At 36.3% G+C, this 24,388-nt stretch overlaps 3 protein-coding genes across 8 annotated transcripts in view; all 3 read right to left on the reverse strand.

Moving 5' to 3' along the window:
• Nucleotides 1–11,190, reverse strand: part of trpc4apa (transient receptor potential cation channel, subfamily C, member 4 associated protein a) — a 14,178-nt gene extending 2,988 nt beyond the window's left edge. Inside the window, exons 1-19 of the mRNA XM_084100508.1 lie at nt 11,170–11,190; nt 9,115–9,257; nt 7,810–7,938; nt 7,537–7,653; nt 6,079–6,133; nt 5,788–5,843; nt 5,570–5,698; nt 5,231–5,432; nt 4,817–5,005; nt 4,260–4,402; nt 3,247–3,378; nt 3,090–3,148; nt 2,896–2,997; nt 2,726–2,809; nt 2,561–2,651; nt 2,320–2,460; nt 2,121–2,232; nt 791–903; nt 491–697 (exon numbers count right to left, since the gene is read on the reverse strand). Of these exons, the coding sequence (XP_083956634.1) occupies nt 491–697; nt 791–903; nt 2,121–2,232; nt 2,320–2,460; nt 2,561–2,651; nt 2,726–2,809; nt 2,896–2,997; nt 3,090–3,148; nt 3,247–3,378; nt 4,260–4,402; nt 4,817–5,005; nt 5,231–5,432; nt 5,570–5,698; nt 5,788–5,843; nt 6,079–6,133; nt 7,537–7,653; nt 7,810–7,938; nt 9,115–9,240 (2,187 nt within the window). The 5' untranslated portion in view covers nt 9,241–9,257; nt 11,170–11,190. The remainder of the gene's footprint in view (nt 1–490; nt 698–790; nt 904–2,120; nt 2,233–2,319; nt 2,461–2,560; nt 2,652–2,725; nt 2,810–2,895; nt 2,998–3,089; nt 3,149–3,246; nt 3,379–4,259; nt 4,403–4,816; nt 5,006–5,230; nt 5,433–5,569; nt 5,699–5,787; nt 5,844–6,078; nt 6,134–7,536; nt 7,654–7,809; nt 7,939–9,114; nt 9,258–11,169) is intronic.
• Nucleotides 11,191–11,272: 82 nt separating this feature from the next.
• sla2a (Src like adaptor 2a) lies at nt 11,273–13,559 on the reverse strand. Its single transcript, XM_084100509.1, has 9 exons — nt 13,463–13,559; nt 13,358–13,389; nt 13,079–13,218; nt 12,817–12,922; nt 12,649–12,735; nt 12,197–12,300; nt 11,956–12,102; nt 11,673–11,802; nt 11,273–11,549 (listed from the first exon to the last, which is right to left on the reverse strand). The coding sequence occupies exons 3-9, from the start codon at nt 13,161–13,163 to the stop codon at nt 11,432–11,434; spliced, it is 777 nt and encodes a 258-aa protein (XP_083956635.1). The 5' UTR covers nt 13,164–13,218; nt 13,358–13,389; nt 13,463–13,559; the 3' UTR covers nt 11,273–11,431.
• A 499-nt stretch (nt 13,560–14,058) lies between these two features.
• The window catches only part of ndrg3a (ndrg family member 3a), a 30,476-nt gene continuing 20,146 nt past the window's right edge, over nt 14,059–24,388 (reverse strand). For 3 of the 6 annotated variants that reach the window (XM_084100894.1, XM_084100899.1, XM_084100895.1), the window contains 14 exons: nt 23,313–23,418; nt 23,101–23,221; nt 22,364–22,426; nt 22,115–22,175; nt 20,665–20,751; nt 19,734–19,790; nt 19,506–19,609; nt 19,353–19,418; nt 19,214–19,265; nt 19,088–19,135; nt 18,879–18,914; nt 18,685–18,736; nt 15,595–15,633; nt 14,059–15,128 (listed from right to left, as the gene is read on the reverse strand). In XM_084100894.1, coding sequence (XP_083957020.1) covers nt 14,962–15,128; nt 15,595–15,633; nt 18,685–18,736; nt 18,879–18,914; nt 19,088–19,135; nt 19,214–19,265; nt 19,353–19,418; nt 19,506–19,609; nt 19,734–19,790; nt 20,665–20,751; nt 22,115–22,175; nt 22,364–22,426; nt 23,101–23,221; nt 23,313–23,418 — 1,059 coding nt within the window. In that variant the 3' untranslated portion in view covers nt 14,059–14,961. The remainder of the gene's footprint in view (nt 15,129–15,594; nt 15,634–18,684; nt 18,737–18,878; nt 18,915–19,087; nt 19,136–19,213; nt 19,266–19,352; nt 19,419–19,505; nt 19,610–19,733; nt 19,791–20,664; nt 20,752–22,114; nt 22,176–22,363; nt 22,427–23,100; nt 23,222–23,312; nt 23,419–24,388) is intronic. The other 3 variants (XM_084100897.1, XM_084100896.1, XM_084100898.1) reach the window with 1 other exon arrangement.

Here is a 24,388-nt window from a genome sequence, read left to right on the forward strand (position 1 = left end):
ATTTATGTAGTTTGTTTTATTATGCCTAAGTTGGCTGTGTGGCGGCTGCTGCTTACTTTCGTTTCGTTGTTTTACTTTGTGTTCAAAGTTTACTTTTATCATTTGCCAGTTCTCGCCTCCTTCCTTCCATCCCTGAACTTGAACTTTGTTACAGTCTTAAATTCAATATGGCATCTAACCTGAATAATGTCTATTACCATAAAGCTTTTATTTTGACAGGTAGCCGACAAATAAATAAATGCGCTGCCGGTTTCAGAGTGAAGGCACTGTATGTTCATTCACACACGTGCAGCTCACAGCGTCTCAGAAAATGAACCTTGCCGTTCTGAGACCTAAACACTGTATCGTGAACAACACGTGTAAATGAAATGCTTCATTCTCAAATCAGTAATATATTTAATGAAATCAGTTTTACAATGGCACTAAGCCATAACGTGATATCGTTTTGATTTTGAGATATTGTGCAGCTCTAAACCATATATAGACTCACATTCTCCAGGCAGGTGCTGTCTTTATCTTTGTTGAGGTAGTGGTGCTGCCAAAAGCGCAGCAAGTTGTGGAAGTTGTTGAGGAGGCAGCCGGGATATTTCTCTGTGTATTCCTTCTCCCGCAGGGCGTTCAGGTAAAACGGGAGCTTGCCTCTCCTCCGGGCCAGCATCAGAATCACCAGGCTGGTGTTAAGACAACTCACGTTCTCCTGGGAGAGAAGCAAGAAAAACACAGAGGAATAATTATCATGGAGGACTCAAATGAGATAAACAGGGAGAGGAGATCTGCACTGTGGTCTTGCCTGTGTGAGGGTCTGCACATTGATGATGTTAACCAGCCTAAAGAGGAAGGACAGCCTGTTCTCCACTCGAGCCATGTAGGACAGCAGACAGCACTCAGAGAGCACTTCAACCACTGCAGAGGCACAAACACAAAGACACTGAAATTTGTCAATAGTGATTAGACAAAATATGCTTCAGAAAAGAACGTATAATGCGCTCATCAGACTTCCCATCTGATGAAGAAATTTACAACACTTTTTCACTAACAATTAGGGCAGAGCAAAATATTGAATACTTGATGATTTTAGTGCACTTTTAATTTGACTTAAATTCCCTTAAGACTGTCATTAGCCAAAATTAGACTAGTGAGTATGGGAATATGAAGACAGATGTTTTAATGTCTGATTGTCCTTCAGTTGTAAAAACTGTACTAGAGTTGGCAAGTTTAATTGAAACTGTCTGAGTGAATCGGTTAAAATCTCAGTGTGGAATTTATAGTGTTTATATTTTTAGTACAAACAATATGGAGGTAAATATTGCTGTAGCTATGTACTGTTATTTTGGTACACATACATTATCGATACATAAACAAAGAATATATAAATCTTCCTTCTTATTAATTGTAAAAATTAGAGTAAAAGCATACCTTTTGGAAGCAACCAGATTTTTTATTTTTTGCATTAAACTTTGATGATGCCATTTTTTTTAAAGTTTACAAAAACATAAAAATCAAGATTATATATATATATATTATGCTGCCTAATATTTTTGTGGAAACCATAATACATTTAGAACAGCATTTATTTGAAATATAAATATTTTGCAACTAGGGCTGTGAAATGATTAATCGCGATTAATCGCATACAAAATAAAAGTTTGTGTTTACATAATATGTGTGTGTGTACTGTGCATAACTATTTTGTATATATAAATACACACACATGCATGTATATATTTAAGAATTTTATTTGATTCATATAAGAAATATTTATATTTATTTAAATACAAACATATATATATATATATATATATATATATATATATATATATATATATATATATATATATATATATATATATGCAACTATTTCTTAAATATATGCATGTGTGTATACAAAATAATTATGCACAGTACACACACATATATTATGTAAACACAAACTTTTATTTATTATTAATCATTTCACAGCCCTATTTGCAACATTATAAATGTCTTTACTGTCATTTAATGTGTCCTTCCTTAAAAAAAGCATTAATTTCTTTCAAAAAAATTGACCAAAAACTTTTGAACGGTAGTGTATACTTTTAGCAATATTGCTAACAATCCAAGAGTACAATGGCTGAATTTACCTTTCACATCCTCTGTCTGGCTCTCAAATCGATCAAGTGAGAGGACAATACAGCGGACAAGCATGTTGGAGTCCACCAGAGAGCTGTTGATCTGGGTGAGGAACACCTGGAACTAAGGAAGGCACATTGTTTAACCAAAGACAAGCAGAAGTTGGTAGACAACAGTTTTTATTTCTCCACATTTTGTTATTCCCTGTACCTTTTCCTCTGTGTTGACATATTTGTTGAATCTCTTGAAGGCATCAATGTTGAACTTCATAAGCTCTCCGAGCAGGTCAAAGTAGCTCTGCAGGACATCTCTGGACTTGCATCCGCTGTCGATGATGCAAAAGAGGATGTGCTACAATCAAAAGACAAGATTTGAGCAACTCAATCACTTCTATGGGGAAAAACATTTTGACCAATAAGAGAGGCACAGGCATTTGTATAAACATCTGTACCTCCAGCAAGCCTCTCTTCAGCAAAAACATCTGGTCTGCGTATGATGTGGCCCCTCTGAGGAAGCTCTCAACAGCTCTTGCCTGCCAGAACCTTTAGATAGAAAATATGTCATCATGACATTTCAAAACACATTTATCCAAATCATTATGAACCCAGAGTCTCACCTGAAGGAAGAGTCTGGCGGTTCTCTTTTCATAACAGCGAGGAGCCGCGTGAGGAGCCCTTTTTTACCATCACACACTAAACTCCTGAAAGACACCACAGATAAGATAGATTGTAACATGTGTATGCTGTTTAGATAGATAGATAGATAGATTTGACATCTGAACAATACCTGTCGGTGTTTACTAGTGCCTCCACCTCAGGGATGTTTGCCTTTAGGGAGATGGCACTCAACTCACTCAGCTCTTGAGCATTCAGAAGTAAGTACTTATTTCTGAGAACAAAAGAATACATGGATGAATTCATTCTTCGGTCAATCCACAGGTATGCGACATGCCACTCAAAGCTCACAATCTTGCAACTTACTCATGGTGGTCACTAAAGCTCTGCAGAAGCCTCAAAAACTGGATTTTAAATGAAATTTCCTGCACAATAAACAAAAGCATAACATGATCAATGAGAATTATGGGAAATGGATTAGAGCGAATGGGATAAATCTGCAATGTATTCACTCAAAGCTCACCGGACTGCAATCACAGTTTTCATTCTGTCCATGAACCACGTGATTAGAGGTGGTGTATTTCCTCCAGATGAGCTTGTCGAAAAGGTTATTGAGTCCAGGAATCAAACGAAACTCCGCCAACATTTTATGCACCTAACAGATATGATAAACAAGGATGGGAATTACAACATTAGGATTTAATCAGTTCTATGTAAGGGTGTAACAATACACTCATATCACGATTCGTTACAACGCACAGACTCTCCCGGTACTTGCTATGTCCCGCCTCTCCCGCTATTAATGCACAATACATATAAGAATAAGCAATCTAAAATGCTTTAAATAATCATACTACTAAAACTTAATGCGATATGGTGAATGAAATGATGTTTGTGCTTTCACTTTGAGGAGTGCCGTTCCAGCACGGATTAGCTTCAGATGATCATTGTTATCAATTACAGTTTTAATTGCAAGAAAGCGTGTCAAATAACTATTTCACAAACTGTAAATGGTTAGTTCATCCAAAAATGATAAAATCTGTATTTACTCACTCTCATGATGTTTTTGCGCATCGCACAAGCATGTTTGTGTTTACTTCAGTAGCCTTTATGCGTGTTGTAAATCTGTTCTTCATACAAAGCCATTTTGTCTCTTCGGAAGACTTGGATTTGTATTAGACCACTCGATTGATTATTTTTACGATGCCTTCATGACATTTTTTGGATCTTTTAAGTTTTAGAGGAATGGACTTTAAATGGAGGGACAGAAATCTCTTAGGTTTCATAAATATCTTAATTTGTGTTTGGAAGTTTGAAGCGAGGTTTGAAACGACATAAGGGTGAGTACATGACGACAATGTACATTTTTGGGTGAATTATACCTTATAAATACAGTAAGCGGAATCTTGGATAAAACTAACGCAAAATCATATAGTTTACGATACAAAGTCGCATTTTTATATTGCTATATCTTGATATAATGATGTATCGTTACACCCCTAGTTATATGTAGATCCTTTAGAGACAGACTCTTGCCTGGTTCCGCTGTCGGCCCATGAGCAGGACGCACAACACGTACAGCACTTCCACCTTATACATGATCTCATGAACGATCTTCATGGACTGTGGCAAACGATGCCTCAGTGGGATGGTGGCCAACGTACTCTCATCAGATGATTCTGTGAGAAAAAATTAATAAAATAAAAAAAAAGAATTTATATATTTATATATATATATATATATATATATATATATATATATATATATATATATATATATATATATATAGTTCAAATTTTTGTGATCAGTAATATTTTTGTGAAAGAAATGTCTTTAGCAAGAACATTAAATTGATCAACAGTACTGACATTTATAATATAACAAAAGATTTCTATTTCAAATAAATTGTGTTCTTCTATTGCACTTTCTGTTCATCTAAAAATCTGGGAAAAAAGGTATCATGGTTTCCACAAAAATATTATGCACACAAATGTTTAGCATTGATAAGAATAAGTATTTCTTATGCACCAAATCAGCACTGAAGGTTATGAAGATTTTGAATAAGAAATGAACAAGTTAAACAGCAGTTCTACCTGTGCTGCTGTGCTCAGCTTCATCAGTTGCTATCTGCATGAGTGCATCCAGTACTAGCGTGTTGTCGAGCCAAGTGTACCACTCCTCCAGTTCCTGCAGAAAGTTTGATGTTCCAGTTGCCTCGGACACCTTCCGTGTGGCCAACTTACAGAGACGCTCAATGAACCCAGGGATGTTCAGGAGTGTGACTGGAAAATATTACATTATGTTTTTATAATACATGCCCTATTAACGCTTACTCCATAAATCTTTTCCTGCCAGAAATACTCTATATATACAGTATACTGAATGGAAAAAGCTGTAATTTTTCCATATAACAAATTTCCCTTTAGCAATGATCTTATTCTCAGTCACCACTTTACTGCTCTTTGTGGCATCAGCTCAAAGTAAAGTCAAGTTAGTAGTCCACATACCCTGGTTGACCTCGGCGCGTGAGGGGCTGGTGTTGCGTTTCTGCTGTGCGTTTTTAGCCAGGAGTGTGTGTTTGTCATCGTTCCCCACATCAGGCTCAGATATGGTGACGGAGAGGATACGACAGAAGTTGGCGAGCTGCTGCTGGTCGAAGCTCTGGACCAGTCCTGACAGGTTCGGGATCCACTCCAACTGAATCATTTCCTGTTATGAACCATTATTAAACACCATCAGATATTACTAGTGACGTATTCCACATGCTTATCACTTTTAATTGTTAGGCTTTTGTTTTTGTAGATAAGACAAATATTCTTAATCCTCTCAATGCATTTAAGGCTGACCTTTTTAACTCCAAGGATATCCTCAATTAATGTAGCTGTTTGCAAAAAGGTCTTCTTATTTGTCATCAACGTGAAGAGAAATAAGACGAAATCATCCCTCGATGCCAGGTTTTTTGTGACCCCTTCCGTCTGTAGGAAAATAAGTGCATGTGGATTCATGTGGATATTAGTCACCCTTCAATTCAATTCCTAAATGAGAACGAAGCCAGAATACTTACACATATGCAGCAGTTGTACAGCACACTAAGGCAGTCCTTAACCAAGTCATCATTCACTACAAGAAGTTTAAAAAAGTCATTTTAAAAAAAGATCGAATTTTATTTGTTGATGAAAGAAATAGTATTTAACAATTGGTTACTAGACTAAGTGCAGATAAAATAATAATAATAATATAATTGTTGTTATTTTATATAAATAATATATTTAGCAATAAATAATAGTAATAATAATAATAATAAATATCATTATTTTTAAATAATCTCCATAAAATGTTCTACTAGTTAACTTACTCTTGGGCTTTTGTAGCGTTGTCAGAGTGGGTCTCATCAGAAGTTCCACCAGCAGCTAAAAAGACAAAATCAATCATTCATTCTGAATTGATCTAGGTCTGCAACTAAAATCCATTTGATAAATAAATTGATCGGTCAATTAATTATTCAATTAACTGATTAATCAGATAAATGAAAGTTCAATTTATGATTGAATATGATTTAATTGAAACGCGCTGAATATTGTCAAATAGACACTACAATCTTATTGACAGATATAGCACAAACAATCAATTTTTCGGAGCTGTCTGCGGAATTCTGCCTCTACAAATTCTGGTAGTCTGCCAATGTTCTCCTCATGATAATGTGCAAATAATATATGTATATTTTACAATATTTTAAAACATGATATAAAATATATTTAAAAGATTGTAATGCAAGTTACAGAGAGCTTTTAACATTGAGCACGTTTACATACCAGTACACTGATAACTTTAAATGCAAACCTGATAACGCAAGTAAACTGAGTTTACAAGACTTTATTAATATATCAGGTTATTTCCTGTTAGTGACGTCAAACGTAATTTGCATATCTACCTCCGGGTATTTTACTTGTTATGTCGGTTGTGATGTTAAATAAAGCATTAAAAACTGAAGAAGAGTATTGCAACATGTCAGCGGGAAACTTACGGCTCATATATTATCCTCTCATGCAGTTACAGATGCAGCATTTTTGACTGTACTGTAGTTTACCACTTCTGCTGCACGAGATGAGAGCACTTTTATAATTTTTTGGGTCAAGAAAGAGTCTGAGTTTGTGACTTATTTCCTCCTCCCTTACTGCAAAACACTCGCTCTGTCTGGATGCGCTTAAAATGCACAGTAAGGACACGTTCCTGTCACACATCAAACATGCGCACTTCAATAAGCCGACAGAAATCAGGTTAATGAGTTTACTTTACATGCTGGGCAAAATCAGCGTAAGGGGCTAAAATCTAACTGTGACAATCAGTTTATGCTAACCCTAACCCGTTTATGACCGTACTCCGATAAAGGAAAACGGGTTAACATGATCACATGCATTGTCGGCTTATTATGCATAATTGGGTTAAGAACATTCATGTATTATCAAAACGCACCCATTATCAAAACAGACATATTAACAGTGTTGAGCACTTATTTATATTTATATATATAAATATAAATATTTAATATATACATATTTAATATATATATATATATATATATATATATATATATATATATATATATATATATATATATATATATATAATTTTATTTATTTTTTCTTTACTGTAAAGTTACAGTAGTGACAAAGCTATTCTATGCCACAACACACAGACTAGGCTAATCAATAACTTCACTGTCATCCATTTTCATTAGCACTCTTTTTATTGATCACAGTTATGGTGCCAATTCCTCATTACACAGAGAAGACACGAGAGTGTCTGAACTCACATCTACACCTCCAAACAGGTCAAAGGTGTATGTGTTGGGAAAGGTGGACTCCTGTGCCGTCTTCCTATCCTCCGTCACAAAAGACATGGCCTCCATAGACAGCAAGGATGACAGTTCCTGTATCAGAACATCACAATGTGAGACAAATTCAGCCTAGAGAGACACTCCGAGTGAGGTCTGCTCTGAAATAAGGATATCAAGTGGCTATAAAGCTATTTAAGATATAAGAAAATATCCCACACTCAAAAGAGTGAGTGGAATAAGAGATCTCACCTTCAGGACAATATGCGAGCGGGCGAAGTCACTGTTTAGGTGGCTGCTCTCGTACAGCTCCTGGAGTAAGACTGGAATCCCGTGCCATTTCGCCCTCTTGTCTCTCTCCTGAAGAAGAACTTCTGGGAGCTGGAAACAAAGAATAAACAGAAACTAGATTCTTGTTCCAGTTCTTGCAATTCAGCAAAAGGAGCAAGGCCAGTTCACATAAAGCAAGAAAACTTGAATGATATAGATTTATTTATTTTGATACAATGAACTCCATGCATTCTACCATATACCACATAGTATGTCCTCTACCTTTCATATCTTCAAAATACAATCAAATACTCAAAGGAACAAGTAGCCTGATAGGTGCCAAAAATGGCATACTAATAAAAGGTCTTTAGAAACATTCACCAACCTGTCATTGTAGAAACATTAAACAACAAAGTATTCTAATAGGTCCTAACTTATTTGTAGTGTTAATCAGTATCAAATACTGGGAGTATGAAATGAAAGTGAAACCTGTGGGGGTTCAATTCAGTTAAATTCCCAGGCTAGGGTCATGTCCAACTCAACAGGACATCTTACATAATTCAAGCTCTTTAAACTCCAGGCCTGAGCCAGCAAAATATCACTGCCTGAACCAATAACCCACACAAAATGAGTGCAATTTACTGTTTAGGCTGGTGGTGGGAAAAAATGGATAAGACAACCTATACGAAAATGATATGGCACAATTGGACACTAGATAAAATGACAATATGTGGCAGTCAAACTCTAGCATTGCTGACAACATTTTTGGGCTTTATGACGTTCAAAGGAGCATATAATGATCACAAATGCTGTCTAGATAGAAAGCTTTAGGTTGTGAGACACAACCCGTGATAACTTAAAGCAGCTGGTCGGTTATAAACATTATATGATTACAGATTGCTCGGTGTGTGATTAGAATGCATAATATTACTCATTCATAATAATACGACTCCATGTGTCGGAGTCTTTAATTGGATTGTATTTGGACTGTATTTAAAGCCTCGTTTAACCCAAATTATCATCGGACAGTCAAAGCCAAGAACAACCTAATTAGTTAACGGCCAGTTGTCATTCTTCTCCCTTTACGTGGTTAATTTTCAAACTACACTGACCATTTGACAAGTTTTAAGAGATTATTTAAACTACCTTTAGATCAAACTTAAATGTAACAACCGTCCGATTTATTTTGTTGCTTAACTTAAAGCAGGTTGATAGACGGTTCAGCTCATAAACGCGGATCCCTGACAGCGGCTTTTCTGTGTCAGCAGAACAAATTCTCCCGTTTACCTGCGTCCCTCTGCTGACGCCTCGTCCAGTGACCTGACTCTGTCGTATCCTGGTGAGAATATTCCTGTTTCGAGTCCGTTTCTTTCCTCCCATCCAAGGGGACTCGGGCCCCAGTAGCGTCGCCATTACTTCGTCTTCCTGAACTGCTCCAAACAGGAAGTTAAAATCGCTCAGCTTTCGACGCTCACTCGTGTGTGTTGAGCGCCCTCGTGTGGACGATGTTTTAACCGACCAGTAGAGGGCGCCATGCACTAAGCTCAAATGCGATTTGAAACTATGCTAAATTGTACTTCTGTACTCTGAAAAAAAAAAACACAACTGTACAATGTAACGTCCGTTTAAAAATATATATTTAATTTAAATATATATTTATAGTTGTATATTTAAAACAAATTAAAAATCTGTTGCAGACTGCTTAAAAAACAAAGTCATACAGGAAAATATTCAAGCAGAGGCAGGACTAGCATTTGTGACCACTTTGGACTAATGGACTAAAAAGAGTTGCTGATGTATTTTACTATCAAATGAATACAATGTATTTTAAATAAATTAGTTAAGTAAGTTGTCATCTATTAATGAAAGGGAAGACAATGTCATAATATAGATGCAGCAACCTTATCTCCTTCATTTCATATTTAAAGGGTCTATATAATTATAATAGGCCTCCATTATTACAATTGGTCAGTCTCATTATTACAAAACATATAAACACGTCAGTTCTCACATTTCTAAAAGGTGGGTAAATACAGAGTTGCAATTTGACCATGTAAATACTGACACATAAAAATAGATTTTAAAGTATTGTTGCATTTAATTAAACAAAGTTAAGGTAAAATAAGAATTTTCCAACAATTGCACAATTAATTCAGCATAATTATATTATGTCACATATCTGTATTAAAGTAAGTTACTTTATAGTTTGTATTGTTACTTTACTTTCTGTCAGATCCTATTGAGCAATTTCCCAAGGTAATGCATCCTGTTCACTACAACAGACAAAAAATATGACTATAACTTAACAAATTCAAATTTAAATTAAAAGAAATATAGTCGTGTTAATAGTGTCCTATGTGAAAATGTTCTGCATTTATTTTCCCCAGGGTTTTTTTTCTTGAAAATCATATTTGAATGTGCGGCAACTAGTTTCCGGTGGGCAAATATGTTGTATGGACCCCCTCAATGTCAAATATGAATAGGAGAACATTTGGCATCTATCTCAAAATAACTGCTTTCAGCAGATAAATCTTTATTCATAAACAAATGTATTATATATAAAAGTCGAAGTCTTTTTGACCCACATTTCTAACTTTCATTCATGAGGATAACATGGATAATTTGACATGGTCACATTGTCCCACCTTTTGGAAAATGCAGTTTTAAAAGTAACAAATTATCACTTTAACCAGTAGATGGCTGCAGAGCTCCACTATTTGACTAACTGAAAGACATCTTTTCACAAGTTTTTCCAGTTGTATATATCTACATATTATGAAATCACAATTATAACAATAAAAGTTACTTTTTGTCAAAGTTTAGTTACATTTTTTGTACTGAAAAAAAAATCTGCTTTTCAATAATGTTATATTATGATTAGAATCAAATGAATTTTGTCAATGGACAAAATTCATCCTCAAAATTAGAATCAACATATCTGTTATATATCAATATTCTAATCAATATTTTCAAACAATGTAAGTTTCACAAGACTGTGAAAAAACTATGTAAAAAAAGTATATTTAATAGGCTACTCGATCAAAAGAGTTAACACAACTACAAGCCGAGTATACTTTGAATACTTAATTATACTTTTACGTATATATCTCGATGAAAAGATTGAGTACAAGTACAGGCCAAATATACTTGGACTTTTCTCTCAGTATAAGTCAAGTACACTATGTAATATTAAGTATATTTCTGAGAAGTACATAAAGTATATTTTTGAGAAATATATAAAAAAGTATATTCTTATTTTTATTTTAAAAGAAGTATACTAATAGAACACTTGAATAAACTTTTTTTTTAACAAAAAATACTTATTAGTAACATGAAAATTACCTTTCTTTGGGAGGGTTTGCCTTCGCCATGCTTCCTGGAAGTAGGGGTAGAAAGTTGACAGCCTCATGTGACAGGAAGGAAGTGAATACCTTATTTTTTTCTTGAAATCCTTTATTTAGTTGTTTGCTTGCATGTCATTGAGACATAAAACTTGGATAACATCTAGAAAAATACTTACAAAAGGAAAATGACAACTATGCGGCAACTATAGTTGCCGGTGGGCTTTGATGTTAATCAATATCTGTTCTTTGTTGGATGTCACTCAGTCCTCACAGCTCGACTCCTCTGTGATGTAAAAATATGAATTCATAGACTCTCGCAGTCCTTCACTAACCAGAATCTCCTGATCCGTCCCCTTTAACTGCCTTTGAATCATCGACCTGATGATAAATAGGAGTTATTTGATTTCTATGCATAACACAGAACAACCAAAACAAGCATCATACTAGCCTAAATTATAGGAAAAGCCTGGAAAATGTGATCCAAATAAAAACTAAACCTACCTGGACACATCTTTCCAGTTAAGATTGGACCTCTGGAATGCTATTGGTGAAGGTATATGCGCTACAGTTGTGTTCGAGTCATGAAGTAAGCAAGGTTCAGTCAGCTGACAGTACGTACCATTAAAAGGTTCTGTAAATAGATTAAATGTATTCTCTCTGATCTATTTTAACATTCAAATGTTGTATTTATCATCATTGAAATGCAATGGACTGTATTTTGTGGGTTGGAGGACTAATACTGAGCAATTTTGTTGTTGTTGTTGTTTTTGTCATATGAGCTTACGTGAGTAATAGTCTACCAGCTGGGTGAGAGTGGAGAAGGTCCGGTTGTAGTGGATATAGAACCAGTTGTTGTCGAGCTGATTGATTCTGTAGTGCTTTACATTGCGCACATGGTCTCTATCTTGTCGCATTGAGAGTGAGTAGGAACCTACAACCAACAGCAATGCATTTGTTAAGGTTAAGAAATAGACTTATTAATACAAAAGATGGCAAGCAATAAATTGCTTTTAGCATGGACTAACCAGGGCATGACTGGCTTTCCCGAATTAGAAAACATCCAGAGTAGTTTTGAGGCAGCATAAGAAGTTGTTCTGCATTTCTCCTGGTGATCCCTTCAAACAGCCACCTTTATTGAAATAAACAAGATTTGGCAAAGTTAATAATGGACATAATAATCACTTTTTTTCAAAATCACTCAATCAACAGTGATCAGGTGGTATGATTAAATCCACTCCCTAATTATGATCTGATGACATCACATAACACTCTCCTTGTCTATGTTTTTCTTTTTCACCATATTTATGATGGTCGCAATGGTAGAAAAACATTACATGAGGGAGAGAAAGAGAGGACCCATGCAAGCCAGACTCAAACCCGGGTCTCCCATAAGTTCAAAATGTTTTAGCATTTGTATTTTTTTCTTTTCTTTTTGGAAATAATGAATGTTTTTTAAAATAGTTTGAATATGACTGACCGATTGTGCACTTTGGAAATGTACGTGTGAGGAATGAAAAACTCTGTGCCAGTTGATGTAGAAATAACTCTCAACATGTCATCATCTCTGTAACAGAAACAAACCCATTCTGAATTTATTTGAGCACAGACTTACATGCATTTAGGTAAAAAAATAATCTTTACTTACTCGGATATAATGTTCAGTTTGTCTCCTAAAAATAAACCATGTACATCAGACCTGTGGGGTGGAAAGTTGCATAAAGCCACTGCCGCATACATGCGATTTCCTGCAGCTAAAGTAAAAGAGACACAGTTGAGGGATAATTATACACAACGTCAACATGACTATTAAAATATTTAGTACAGAGTAAAAGCTAACTGAGTTAGAGGTGTTTGACAAAGAAAAGCTGTTCATATGTGGAAGATTAATTGCATAATCACGCTCATACTCAAACACCCATCAGACATCAATACGGGATCCTCCAGTCTGTGAACAGCAGATCGACGCCACAGTCTGCTTGTTAGACACCCCATCGTTATTTTATCACCATTTTCTCATTTTATGACAGAATCCACCCTGAAAACCCAACTGAAGAAACAACACTACTCAAAAAATTCAATTACACAATATTATTGATTCATTTGATATAAAAACAGACAGACTTAAAAAATAAACGTTCCTTTTTTTTTTGGAATCGATGATTTAAGAGACAGCTATAAATACTTACTCAGCTCTGTTTCAACTCCGTGTGCGAAAACGCTAAAATTACAAGATATAAAATTAATAGTAGGCCATTTGATAAAAGAGTACCCACTATAGCCAGGAATCTCACCATCACTAGATGAGTGCACAACGATGTTGACACGACCTTTATCCTCTGTTGTCTGTTGTTGTGCGTGTGATTTGACTTATGTTCTGTTGAGTAGTTGTGGTGAACTAACCAACATGCAAATTATATTTCCTGTGCTTTACAAATCCACAAATCATACAACAGTCAGAATAAAACTGTTGTAAAGGAACTAAGTGTGCAATATGCAGTGCCTTCAGTTACAATAAGATAATACATAGAATGGATATAGACTTATAGATTGTACATAGGCCTATGTGAAAGTTAAGCCAATGCTATATCATTCATGAAGGTAATTTTGTGTGTAAGTGATAACTTTGAGCTTCTAACATTTTCTTGGCAATAATATGCACCATAAAATGTTTGAAAAGACTGGTAAAAAATAGTATCACCACAATCTGAGATGTGTTGCTTGAGGTGAGGGGAGGAAAAAGTACATGTGTGGTCGGAAACTTTGAGCCTTGATCTTCCGTCTCATTAGGCGGTTGAGGTTGTGTCTTGGGTGGTTCTGAACATAATACTATTTTGAAAGCAAAAGTATAGCAGTTATAAACGTCTAAGGAAAAAATGCATGAACAGTGTTATTTCCCATGATCTAACTTTATTTAGTAATTGAGAATCAGTGGACAGTGACTTTTGTCAGACACTATTTCATACTCATATACAGCTGTCATTCCATGTGTACATCAAGTCATGTTTTAATTAAGAATTATGTTAAAAAAAATGGTTAGGAATTAAAATACAAAAGAAAAAATGATTTTATATCAAACTAAGTCCATGCTACTTTTGTTTTGAATATTTAAAAGGGTGATGGCTTAATGTAGCTTTTTAAAAAAGAAAAAGAAACAAGTATTAAAATGAAAATAAAGAATGATATTCCACTTCTTTTGTCTGACGAGTCATTACAAGTGTTTGTTTTCTAATAGTTGATGGTTTTTAGTATAACCCATTAGAGTTTTTAATATAAATACAACAAAAGTCAGTTACTGAACATTCATTACATTCATATGATGAACAGGAAAGTGTATTCAACGACAAAACACATTTGTAAGACATAACAAATTAAACAATAGCACACAGTGTAGCACGATAAGAGCACAGGAAAGGTCACAGGTCACACCATAAAACATAAAAAAAAAAAAGTTTTAATGCATGTGTTTTCCTTTACGTGAGAGTGGCTCATAAAAGAGGTGGAATTAATTCCATGTAACGCAAACCGTGATAAAAAAATGAAAATAAAAAGCGTGATGGAAGACCCTTCATGTGTAAATATATATTAGTCTTTAATTTTATCTGCTTTTATGGCTGAAAATGTGGCTAGCATATAGTAACATCTGTATATATTCATTATGCATACCTTCAGTATATAATACATTTCATTTGAGCCTCCCCTGCCTCACTATTAAAGGCATTAGAAACACGTAGGTATCTAGGACACAAATAACAGGAGGTGAGGGGTGAAAGGACAGCAGACAGCAGATTCTTTAGCAGGAGACCTCCATGGTTTGTGGCCTGGCCTGGTTGTCCAGGACTCCAGAGTTGGGCCCGTCCAGAGGGCTGTTCAGGTTGCGGCTGCGTGAGCCGTCCATGGATGTGATGCTGGAGGAGGAGGACCGGGATCGAGACAGACGGGTCATGCCAGCCGCTGGTACTGTGAGGTGGGAGTGAGATGTGAGAAGATGTGTGATTATTTCAGTCTTCAGTAGAATCGGGGGTAATTGCAAGTAAACAGATAGAACAAGCATCATGCAAGAGGAAACCAAACCGAGAATGTAATAATAGATTATCAGAAATTCGTCTTGTGTCTGCCCACATACAGTATAAATGTGCACACAGAGGCATTTCTGACGATATGTAGATCTACCAAACACAGCGCAAAGACACATTCAAGCAAAACTAAAAACCAACACATACCCTCTGAAAAATGTGGAACATTTTTTTTTTAAATAAAGTAAAATAAAATGAAGAACACAAAATTGAAAAAACGATATCGGTCAACCACTAAATAATACCATGTCAAATATCTACATGCAAATATGTCTAAACACAAGCACAGAGGTGAACCATGCAAGCATGTAAACACCAGTCAAAAAAACTGTTGGATCACATCCGGGTACCTGATTCAGTGCTCAGATGGCTGAGCAAAACATGAGGAACTGTTTGCAAATGTTGAAGGGAGACAGATAGACAGAACAATAAGATATCTGTACAGGTTTTGGTATAAAAAGAAAAGTGTGTGAAGTATTGCATGGAAATGTTTTCAATATTTCTGTTAATTTGAATACAGGCTAGATACTACGGGTACGGCTGTGTTTTAAAATGTAACCTTGCAAGTTATAAACTCAACCCTACTAATTACCACTGTAAACCTTCCAGATGTTTACAGCTGTGTTTCAGTGGCCTTTCTGCAGGGTCTTAAAACGCAAATCCTTTTTCTGCAGTGACGTGAGCTGAGCCTAATGCTTCATTTATGGCTCCTCACCTACAGAGGGCGCCAAGAGGAAAAAAACATGTGCTGCATCCCAATTCGCCTACTTATACTATGCCCTAAAATATGTACTGTTTTTGTGAAGAAAAAGTAAATACTTTTGAGTGTGTAGCAGAAGAGTAGGTAAGCTTTGGGACATGCTACTTCGTCATAACTGCGTCTTTAACAGACCACTCTGCCGCTTAATTACATGCATCCTTACAACATTTAAACTGCCCTGTCAATCATCTTGTCGCAGTTAAAATCCTCCACATTCAATTTAATTTATTTCACTACCGTATCAGAGAGAAATGTAGCAACACGTTGATCTACCAGACGTGGGTCTTTAATGCGGAGAACTCTCCTCATGTGTTTGTATAATGATGCAATTGAAAGTTAATGACCAAATGTACCTCTATAAATGATCACTAAGTTGCTGCAGATGAAATATAATGTGGATGACTTTGAATACATATTTTTTCATCAGGTTAAATACTGATTGTTAATCACAAGTAAAACCCTTCTCCACGTAACTGTTGTCTCGCACAACCGCCATGTTTTTAGTTTAAAAAAAATGTATTAGTGTTTGTAGTTCTTATCGAAGCCTCATCTAATGCACAATGGGTTGTGTGCACCCTTAGAGTGTGCACGGATCTGCACTTCGGATTCTAACCGGAAATATTAGACTATCTGGGTATTTTTGGAGTCATTTCAACACTATGATTTGAGACACACTAATTCTAATTTCAAATACTATTTAGGATGGATAGTATGCAAATAGGGACGCAGTAATGCTCTTTAATAATTTTGAATCTTTTTGGCATCTAAACATTTTTTATTATTTAATAATTTTCCCTGATATTCACAATGGTTATCTTCATAACCATTATCCAATTTCACTCTAACTCAGTCACCTTTAACTAGGGCTGTAGTCAAGACCACCTTTGTCGAGTCCAAGACAAGTCCAAGACCAGGACTAGTCGAGTCCAAGTCAAGACCGAGTCCAAAGAGGTTCGAGTCCGAGTCAAGACCGAGTCCAAAAAGTTTAGAGTCCGAGTCAAGACCGAGTCCAGGACAGGAAAAAAAAAGTCTGCTAAAAAAATATAGGCTAGCGCTAGCCTATAGAAATTAAATCATTATGTAATAATGAAATAATGAATAATTTTAATTTTATTTAAAATAATTGACATTCAAAGAACAACAAAAAAATAATAATTATATAGGCCTAAAGGAGCACACACATTCGTTTCGACTGTCTGATCAGCCTTACATTCTGTTCCTGTCAATCATACACGCGATGTCAACCAATTAAACTGCATGAGGGAGGGCCGAGCCAACTCACACACACACACACACACACACACACACAAGAGATGCGGATAAACCGCGGATCGGGCAGATGACGTGACGAAAAGCCTACCACTCGTGGAATAGGCAAAGAAAGAAAGGTAAGAAAAAAAGTCGGAAAACTTTGCCCATTAGATGTGCAAGGCAAGCAGGCTAGTTTTCGGGGTGTTATGGACAATTAAAAATATGAATATTCACGTTGCACTAGCGGTGGACTTTCAGCGAGTTTATTTAAACATTTATTTTTTATAGAGCCGTTTATGAGTCAAAAGAGCCGGCTCTTTTCAGTGAGCTGAGTGAAACGAGCCGGCTCACGAAAAAGAGCCGAAATGCCCATAGTTATTAAGTGGCCAGTGTTTCACTTTCCCTCCAATAATATTTTGTTTTAATATCGCGGCGACGTATGTGTGATTACTGGGAACATAATAAAGACACCTGGACTCGGTCGAGACCAAAAGCCATATTTGGCAAGACCAGTGGCCGAGACCGAGACAAGTCCGAGTCCGAATACTACCGAGTCCGAGACAAGTCCGAGACCATAGAAAAGCGGTCTCGAGTCCGGACTCGAGTCCAAGACCGGACTCGAGTACTACAGCCCTACCTTTAACTGTCTGTGACCTCCAGATAATGACTGTCGCCCCATAATAATAAAAAAAGAAGCTCTTTTTTGTCCTGTTTGAATGTTCAAAGTATGTTTTTATAGTACAATGTTCTCTTCAATCTCAAGATAAGATTTAGCAATTAGATTCCTCATAATGTGGCCCCCTTCAAAAACTCTCTAGGGCTTTGATGGCTTAATTTAAAAGCCTGGGATGAATGTTAGCAAGTATTATGCTCTTGAAAAGTCACCACTTTGGTCCGACTCCTGACATGTAAATTCCTGCCTGATTCCAACAAAGACTATACAACAGTGCAGAAATGAAACAGCAAGTATCTTTTGAGGGGGAGGTATGAGGTCAGAGAGAGGGTGACATTTTTTCACACAGAGCGCTGGCAGCACATTAAGCACTATACTGGTGCGCCGAAACCTGTCAACCAAAATGTGGGGAGGGCTCATTCAGAGGACATTGCTATTTTGTGCACGTCTGTAGTTTGGAAGGAAAACTAATCAAAACACAGGGTGTGTGGGAAGTCATGGTGAGTTGTGTGCGGTAAAAAGAAAGGAGAAAAGAAACAAAGACAGACTCCCAGAGCCGGATTTGTCTTAATAAAAGACGGCCATTAGTCATAGTGGTGGGCTGAATTGATAATCAGCACAGGCCAGTGTCTTAGAAACGCAGATAAATAGATGCATGTTTACGGAGAAAGCTGTCCCAGATTAAACTAACTTCACTGAAGATACATTCACAGGTTAGAATGTCAAATGCTGAGGTAAACGGATAAAAATACTCACTGTATCCCATTCCTTGAACAAAGTATTTGAAGGCTTCGGCCAACTTTCCAGGCTGTTGGGAGATTAGAGGTCATTTAAACAGGATTACACATTCATATTACATAATGCATACTTGAACATTGGTGAAGATAACAGCAGGGGCGGAGGTGTTTAATATGGTGTTCAATATCAAGAATTAAAAGATCAGGACTAACCTGAACAACCTGAGGCAGACCGCCACAGTCAGCCATCTGTCACAGAGAGAGAGAATTCAAATAATGTAAAAAAAAATTAAAATAAAGAGATACAAATATCACACGCAGTTCACAATGTACCACTTCAGGAGAGCAAAAAGTTAGACGAGTTAAATGCTGGACTTGAAGATTAAGAGTTAGGGCTTTGCAAAATACCCATGTTGTCTTACCTTCAGCAAGGTGGTCTTTGTTGGATTTAATCTAGAGTTGCATTCAACCTGTAATATAAAATAATTTATTAGTTTTCAAGTAGTGGGTACAGCAACAAAAAAATGACCTTGTACTTCCAAACTTACCACAGCCTCCACAGCAGGGGAAGTGTCTCCAACCACCAGAAGAGCAGGGCATCTGTCCAGGACAGACAGTGGTGAATAGAAAATACACAAAAAAATAAAACAATAAAAAGAACTAGAATCAAATGAAATAAAAGCTTACATCAGCGTTTTCACTGTGTTCTCATTGAGACCAGCAACTGGCCTCTCGATTCCAAGGTCTTGACGCCTGTTAAAAACAAAGACCTAATTTAGAAGGTTTGTCAGCAGAATTAATGACCAATACAGATGATTTCTTTAATGAAAAGTAACTTACGCATTGTATGAGCCACAGAAAAGGCCCAAGTTGTCCTGGTTGATGTCCTGGGCAATGTGCAGGCGGTATGTCTGAATCAGTTCTTGGTTGTCAGTCAGCTCCTCCTAATTTTTCAGAATAATAAATAAAAAACATTACGCTTAAAGAGAAATAATAGCCAGCTGGCTCTCATTGTGCTCACAAAGCATTATGGAAATGATTGTTGTAAAGCCAGAGGGGTTTACTCACAGTGCTGAAGTGATGATACATCACGGTGTCCACTAGATTGCTAGTCCACCCAGTGAGCTAGAAAAAAAAATTAGAGTAATATGGATATGGATAATACTATGAAAGTAATAAAATATAAACATATTGCTGCACCTGTGGTAGAGTCCTTAAGACACTGAAGCCCAGTTTCACAGACAGGGCTTAGATTAAGCCAGGATTAGGCATTAGTTCAATTAGGGCATTTAAGTAAATTTTATAATCGTTTCTTGGGGGTGGGGGGGGCATTACTGGTATGCATTTTGAGACAAAACAATGGCACTGACATTTTAAAATCTGTCAGTGCAAGTTAGTGTTGCTTTCGTCAACGGAAATTATGACGAAATATTGTCGTCAACGAACCTTTATCACCTGACGAAAACGAGACGAGACGCACATCATTAAAATAGCCCCACATCATCACATAGCCTTCACCATACCTAGAGATTGGCATGGTTTTATTTCAGTTAGCCTAATAGCTGCTTTGATTTGCATTGAGAGATGATCTTATGGAAAGTACTCCATGCCAATCTCTAGGTATGGTGAAGGCTATGTGATGATGTGGGGCTATTTTAATTCCAAAGGCCAAGGGAACTTTATCAGGATGCATAGTATCCTGGATCCATGAAGTAACTGGCCTTTAAAAATAAAAATCTGCCTGCCTCTATGGGAATTTAACATAGGGGTGTCCAGACTTATGCACCCTGTATTTAAGGAAGAACATTTATTTATTTACGATACATTATTCATTCACAAAGAAAATTGGTGTCCTTAAAGGTTGGATTTTTCCTAATTTTTTTAATTAAGGCATTAAGATGATTTTTTATTCCTCTTTTTAGTCAACTTTAGCATGGGTGTCTAAACTTATGCATAGCACTGTATAATCACCATCTGTTTGATCAAAGTGTATACTCACCTTGGAAGCAGCCCAGTCTATCCAGCCCTCAGCGCAGGGGTCCACATTGATCAAAACCAGCCCCTCTACCAGGGTCGGCTGAATCAGCTGCAGACAGAGCAAAGGAAATTAGGGAATTAGGGTCTTTAATGAGGGGAACGTGGGGAGAGTGATTTAAAGTGCATGTAGTCATGGCAGAGGAGGAGCTTTTAGCAGCTGAACTCAAAGCATCTTCCTTCAGAAGCCTCTTCTGCTGACTGTCAGTGGCATTAATCTTTCAGTGTGCGAGTCTATGCGCACACATATGAAGAGAGGATGAGAGAGGACAGCACAGGAAAATAACACAGGGCACTTAGCGACCCGTGAATGAGAAAAGAGGGAGGGGGAAGAGATGTATTATGGTTTGTTTTGCATAAAAGAAATGCTGAATATATCAGGCTTGTGAGTGTGTCAGAGATATTTAGACTTTGATCAATAGCCTCAGATGCTTGAGGCTGCAGTGCGGGCAGTATAATAACAGTCCTGCATTCAGAGCCTCTGGGGGCAATGCAGCTTTCCCGGCACTATTTTCACTAAAAGTGCAGGTGGGGATGATATAAAAATATGTGATATAGCTGTTTGATATAGGGCATGTACACACCGCAGTTTAATATGTAGCATCATTTCAGTGTTTTATTGTTAACTAAAACTATTATTTAGTTGAAAAATATGAAAAACTTGATCAATGAAATAAACTAAATTCAAGTTGAAGAACTAAAATTATTCAAACTAAAAGGATAAAAATATATAGAAATATTAAAAAAACTAATAATAATGACAAAGCATATAATACATTTACAAAATCTAGTGTTTATGAAGTTTAAAGTGGTACATGATGTAGAAGTTATTTTTGTAAATTTAATATTATTAATTCATTCAAATATTTATATTAAAAAACAAATCAATTATTGGTTGTAAATAGTTGTTTTAAGGAAAACATTTCTTCTTTTTTTTATAGATTTTTTTTTAATACTTCTTATGAAAAATATTTATAACAGGCCAGTCAAAATGTTGCAGGGAAAGTAAAAAGAAGAAGAAAAAAAATCTTTTTGAACCATGCAGGGGTACTTAACTTGCAAACTGTTATTTTACAGCCACATTACACTCCATAGATAGTTTAAAATGGTTTAAACTTTTCAATCACTAATACATCTCCAGTTGCTATTATTTCTTTTAGATAAAAACAGATAACGGCAAACGGGTTAAACTGTTGGCATCCATGTTCCTTGTTTACAGCTGAGAGACACAAAAATGTTGCTGTGGTTACACCGACGGGTTTGGGAGGCAATTCAGTATTCCGTACGCAAACAGAATGCTAATTTAGGGGATTCAATACCGTTATAAAGAAAGAAAGAATGAGCTAGACAGAGAGAAAGGCACAGACAATTTTTTAAGACAATAAAATGAAAGTGAAATGAAAAGCAGAACTCACAGCAAAGCGGCTTAAGATGTATGCACCTGCTCCCACACCAATGCCAATCACGCTGTTCACCCTGCAAACGGATACATACACATCCTGTGTCATTTTCAACATCTGCAGTGTTTCATCAGTGCTCCCAACAGAGAAATCTTGTAATTCACTCAAACAGTCCTACAGATGCAGTGATGTCCTGTTCCGTCACTGATTGATGTGGTAGAGAGTAATTCAATACTAATGGACCAGCTGGACTTTGTTACTCACTTCAGCTGAGTCAGGACTGAGGATAACATCTCTGCCAGCTCATCCATGGTAGGGTACTGGTACCTGAAGAGCAACAAAGACAGAAAATAACAATTATATAAATCAATGGGAATATAACCAACCAATATTAACCAAGGGAATAGAACTAATAAATAACACCACTCTGCTTATTTGTTGAATTAAATCCAATACTTGTTTCTTACTAACTTTGGGGTGCTGATTCCAAAATTAGTGCCTGTTTGCACGCCAGTTTCTCACAAAATATGATGTGCATTTCATAGCATTTCAACAACCATTTATAAGGCGAAGACGTCTTGTTTTATCCCTTAAACACCAGAAACACTGCCACTGACAGGTTGCCAGGTTAGAACTCTTTGTTCAATTCTCAGCTGATATTCACATATTATTTTATGCCTAGTCATGATTACAAGTTATAATTATGGCCAATGACTGAAGAAAATGCAAACATGAGCCAGATGTTTTACTACATTCAAACAACATATTTTGTGAAAAAAATTGTTCATGTAAACTTCTTTAGTTTTTTTTTACATTAATATTCGACAAAATATTTGTTCACTCCTTTGCAGATTGTGAGTTAACATACATTTTGAATTCTTCGAAATTCGTGCGAATCAGCAGAAATTGTTTTTCAAGATGCAGGGCTTTGTAATCACAAGATTTTGATAATGTGTTTAATGGCAGTATTGCCTCATTGGCTGTTGGGACGTGCCACTCACCCTGTGGGAAAGGGGGGTGCTGCCTCCTGCTGGCCAGGGGCGTCCACGTGCACGACGGCAAAGTGCTGAGTGATCTCCATCATGTCCTCAAAGTTAAACAGGGTGTTGAAGCAGGACTTGTCTGAAAACCAACCAAAACACCAACGTCATCATCGTACTCAGAATTTCTGACAAGTACACAATTTGTCTGTCATTTCATTTTTTTCACATACGGTTGAGGCCGATGTCATGGTAGGTGAGAATGACAGGGCGGTTGCCTTTAGGGCTGCCTCTCATGGTCACATGGAGCACACCATGGGGCGTCTCAATGTCATGCTCCTGGAACAAACAACAAGAAGTCAAATACAGGCAATAAAATCTCTCCTCAAAAACTTCGTCAGGCTGCCAGGAAATGCTTAAGGGTTTACTATGCTACTAAGTGAGCGAAGTGTTGGTGCTGCTGCTTTCAGGAAGAATGTATTTGTGTAGTAAGTGATATCCCCCATGAGAGGCTCAAACAGATGGCTGCAGGATCAATAGAAAGATCTAGAGGGAAGGCCAAGCAGCTGCACAGAACACTGCACATCAGTACTGTTGCATTATGGGTGTGTGCCTTGCTTAGAAACGTTTTTCATTGCATTATACACTGATTTGGGTTTATGGTTAATTTAAAGAATCCCTGGGCATTCAAGAACATTTGTGAAATGTATCTGGTGATTAATATTCACTGACAAGATTAAATCCATTGGATTTATGTAAGTGATCTAAATCCAGAGGTCTAATGTTTTAATATAAATAAATATACATAAATGTTGAAAGGATGAACCGTGAACTTCTTGTACTTTAATTTCACTCCAGTCATCATCATCCAAATCGGTTTAGGAAGAAAGCCAACATCTATAAAGCATCCTTCCAAGAGCCCAATTAGTGCTGCATTATAGCAGTTACTTATCCTCAATATGAGGGCAAACATACACACAAACTACACTAACGTTCAAAAGTTTGGACTCAATAAGATTTTTTTAAAGAAATGAATACTTAAAGAATACAATCAAGGATTCATTAAAGACAGTATAATGTTACAATCATAATGCGATCATGTCTTTCATAAATTACATTTTAAAATATATAAAAACAGAAAACAGTTATTTTAAATTGTAATAATATTTCCCAATATTACTGTTTTACAGCATTTTTATTAAATGAATCTGCATTCGAGCATAAGACTTTCAAAAACATTTTGAAAAAAAAAAAAAAAAAAAAAAAATCTTACCAAACACAAACTTTAGTCTATATGATAAGATAACCT

Source organism: Abramis brama, assembly GCF_963993115.1.
Source record: "Abramis brama genome assembly, chromosome: 23".
Classification (NCBI taxonomy): Eukaryota; Metazoa; Chordata; class Actinopteri; order Cypriniformes; family Leuciscidae; genus Abramis; species Abramis brama.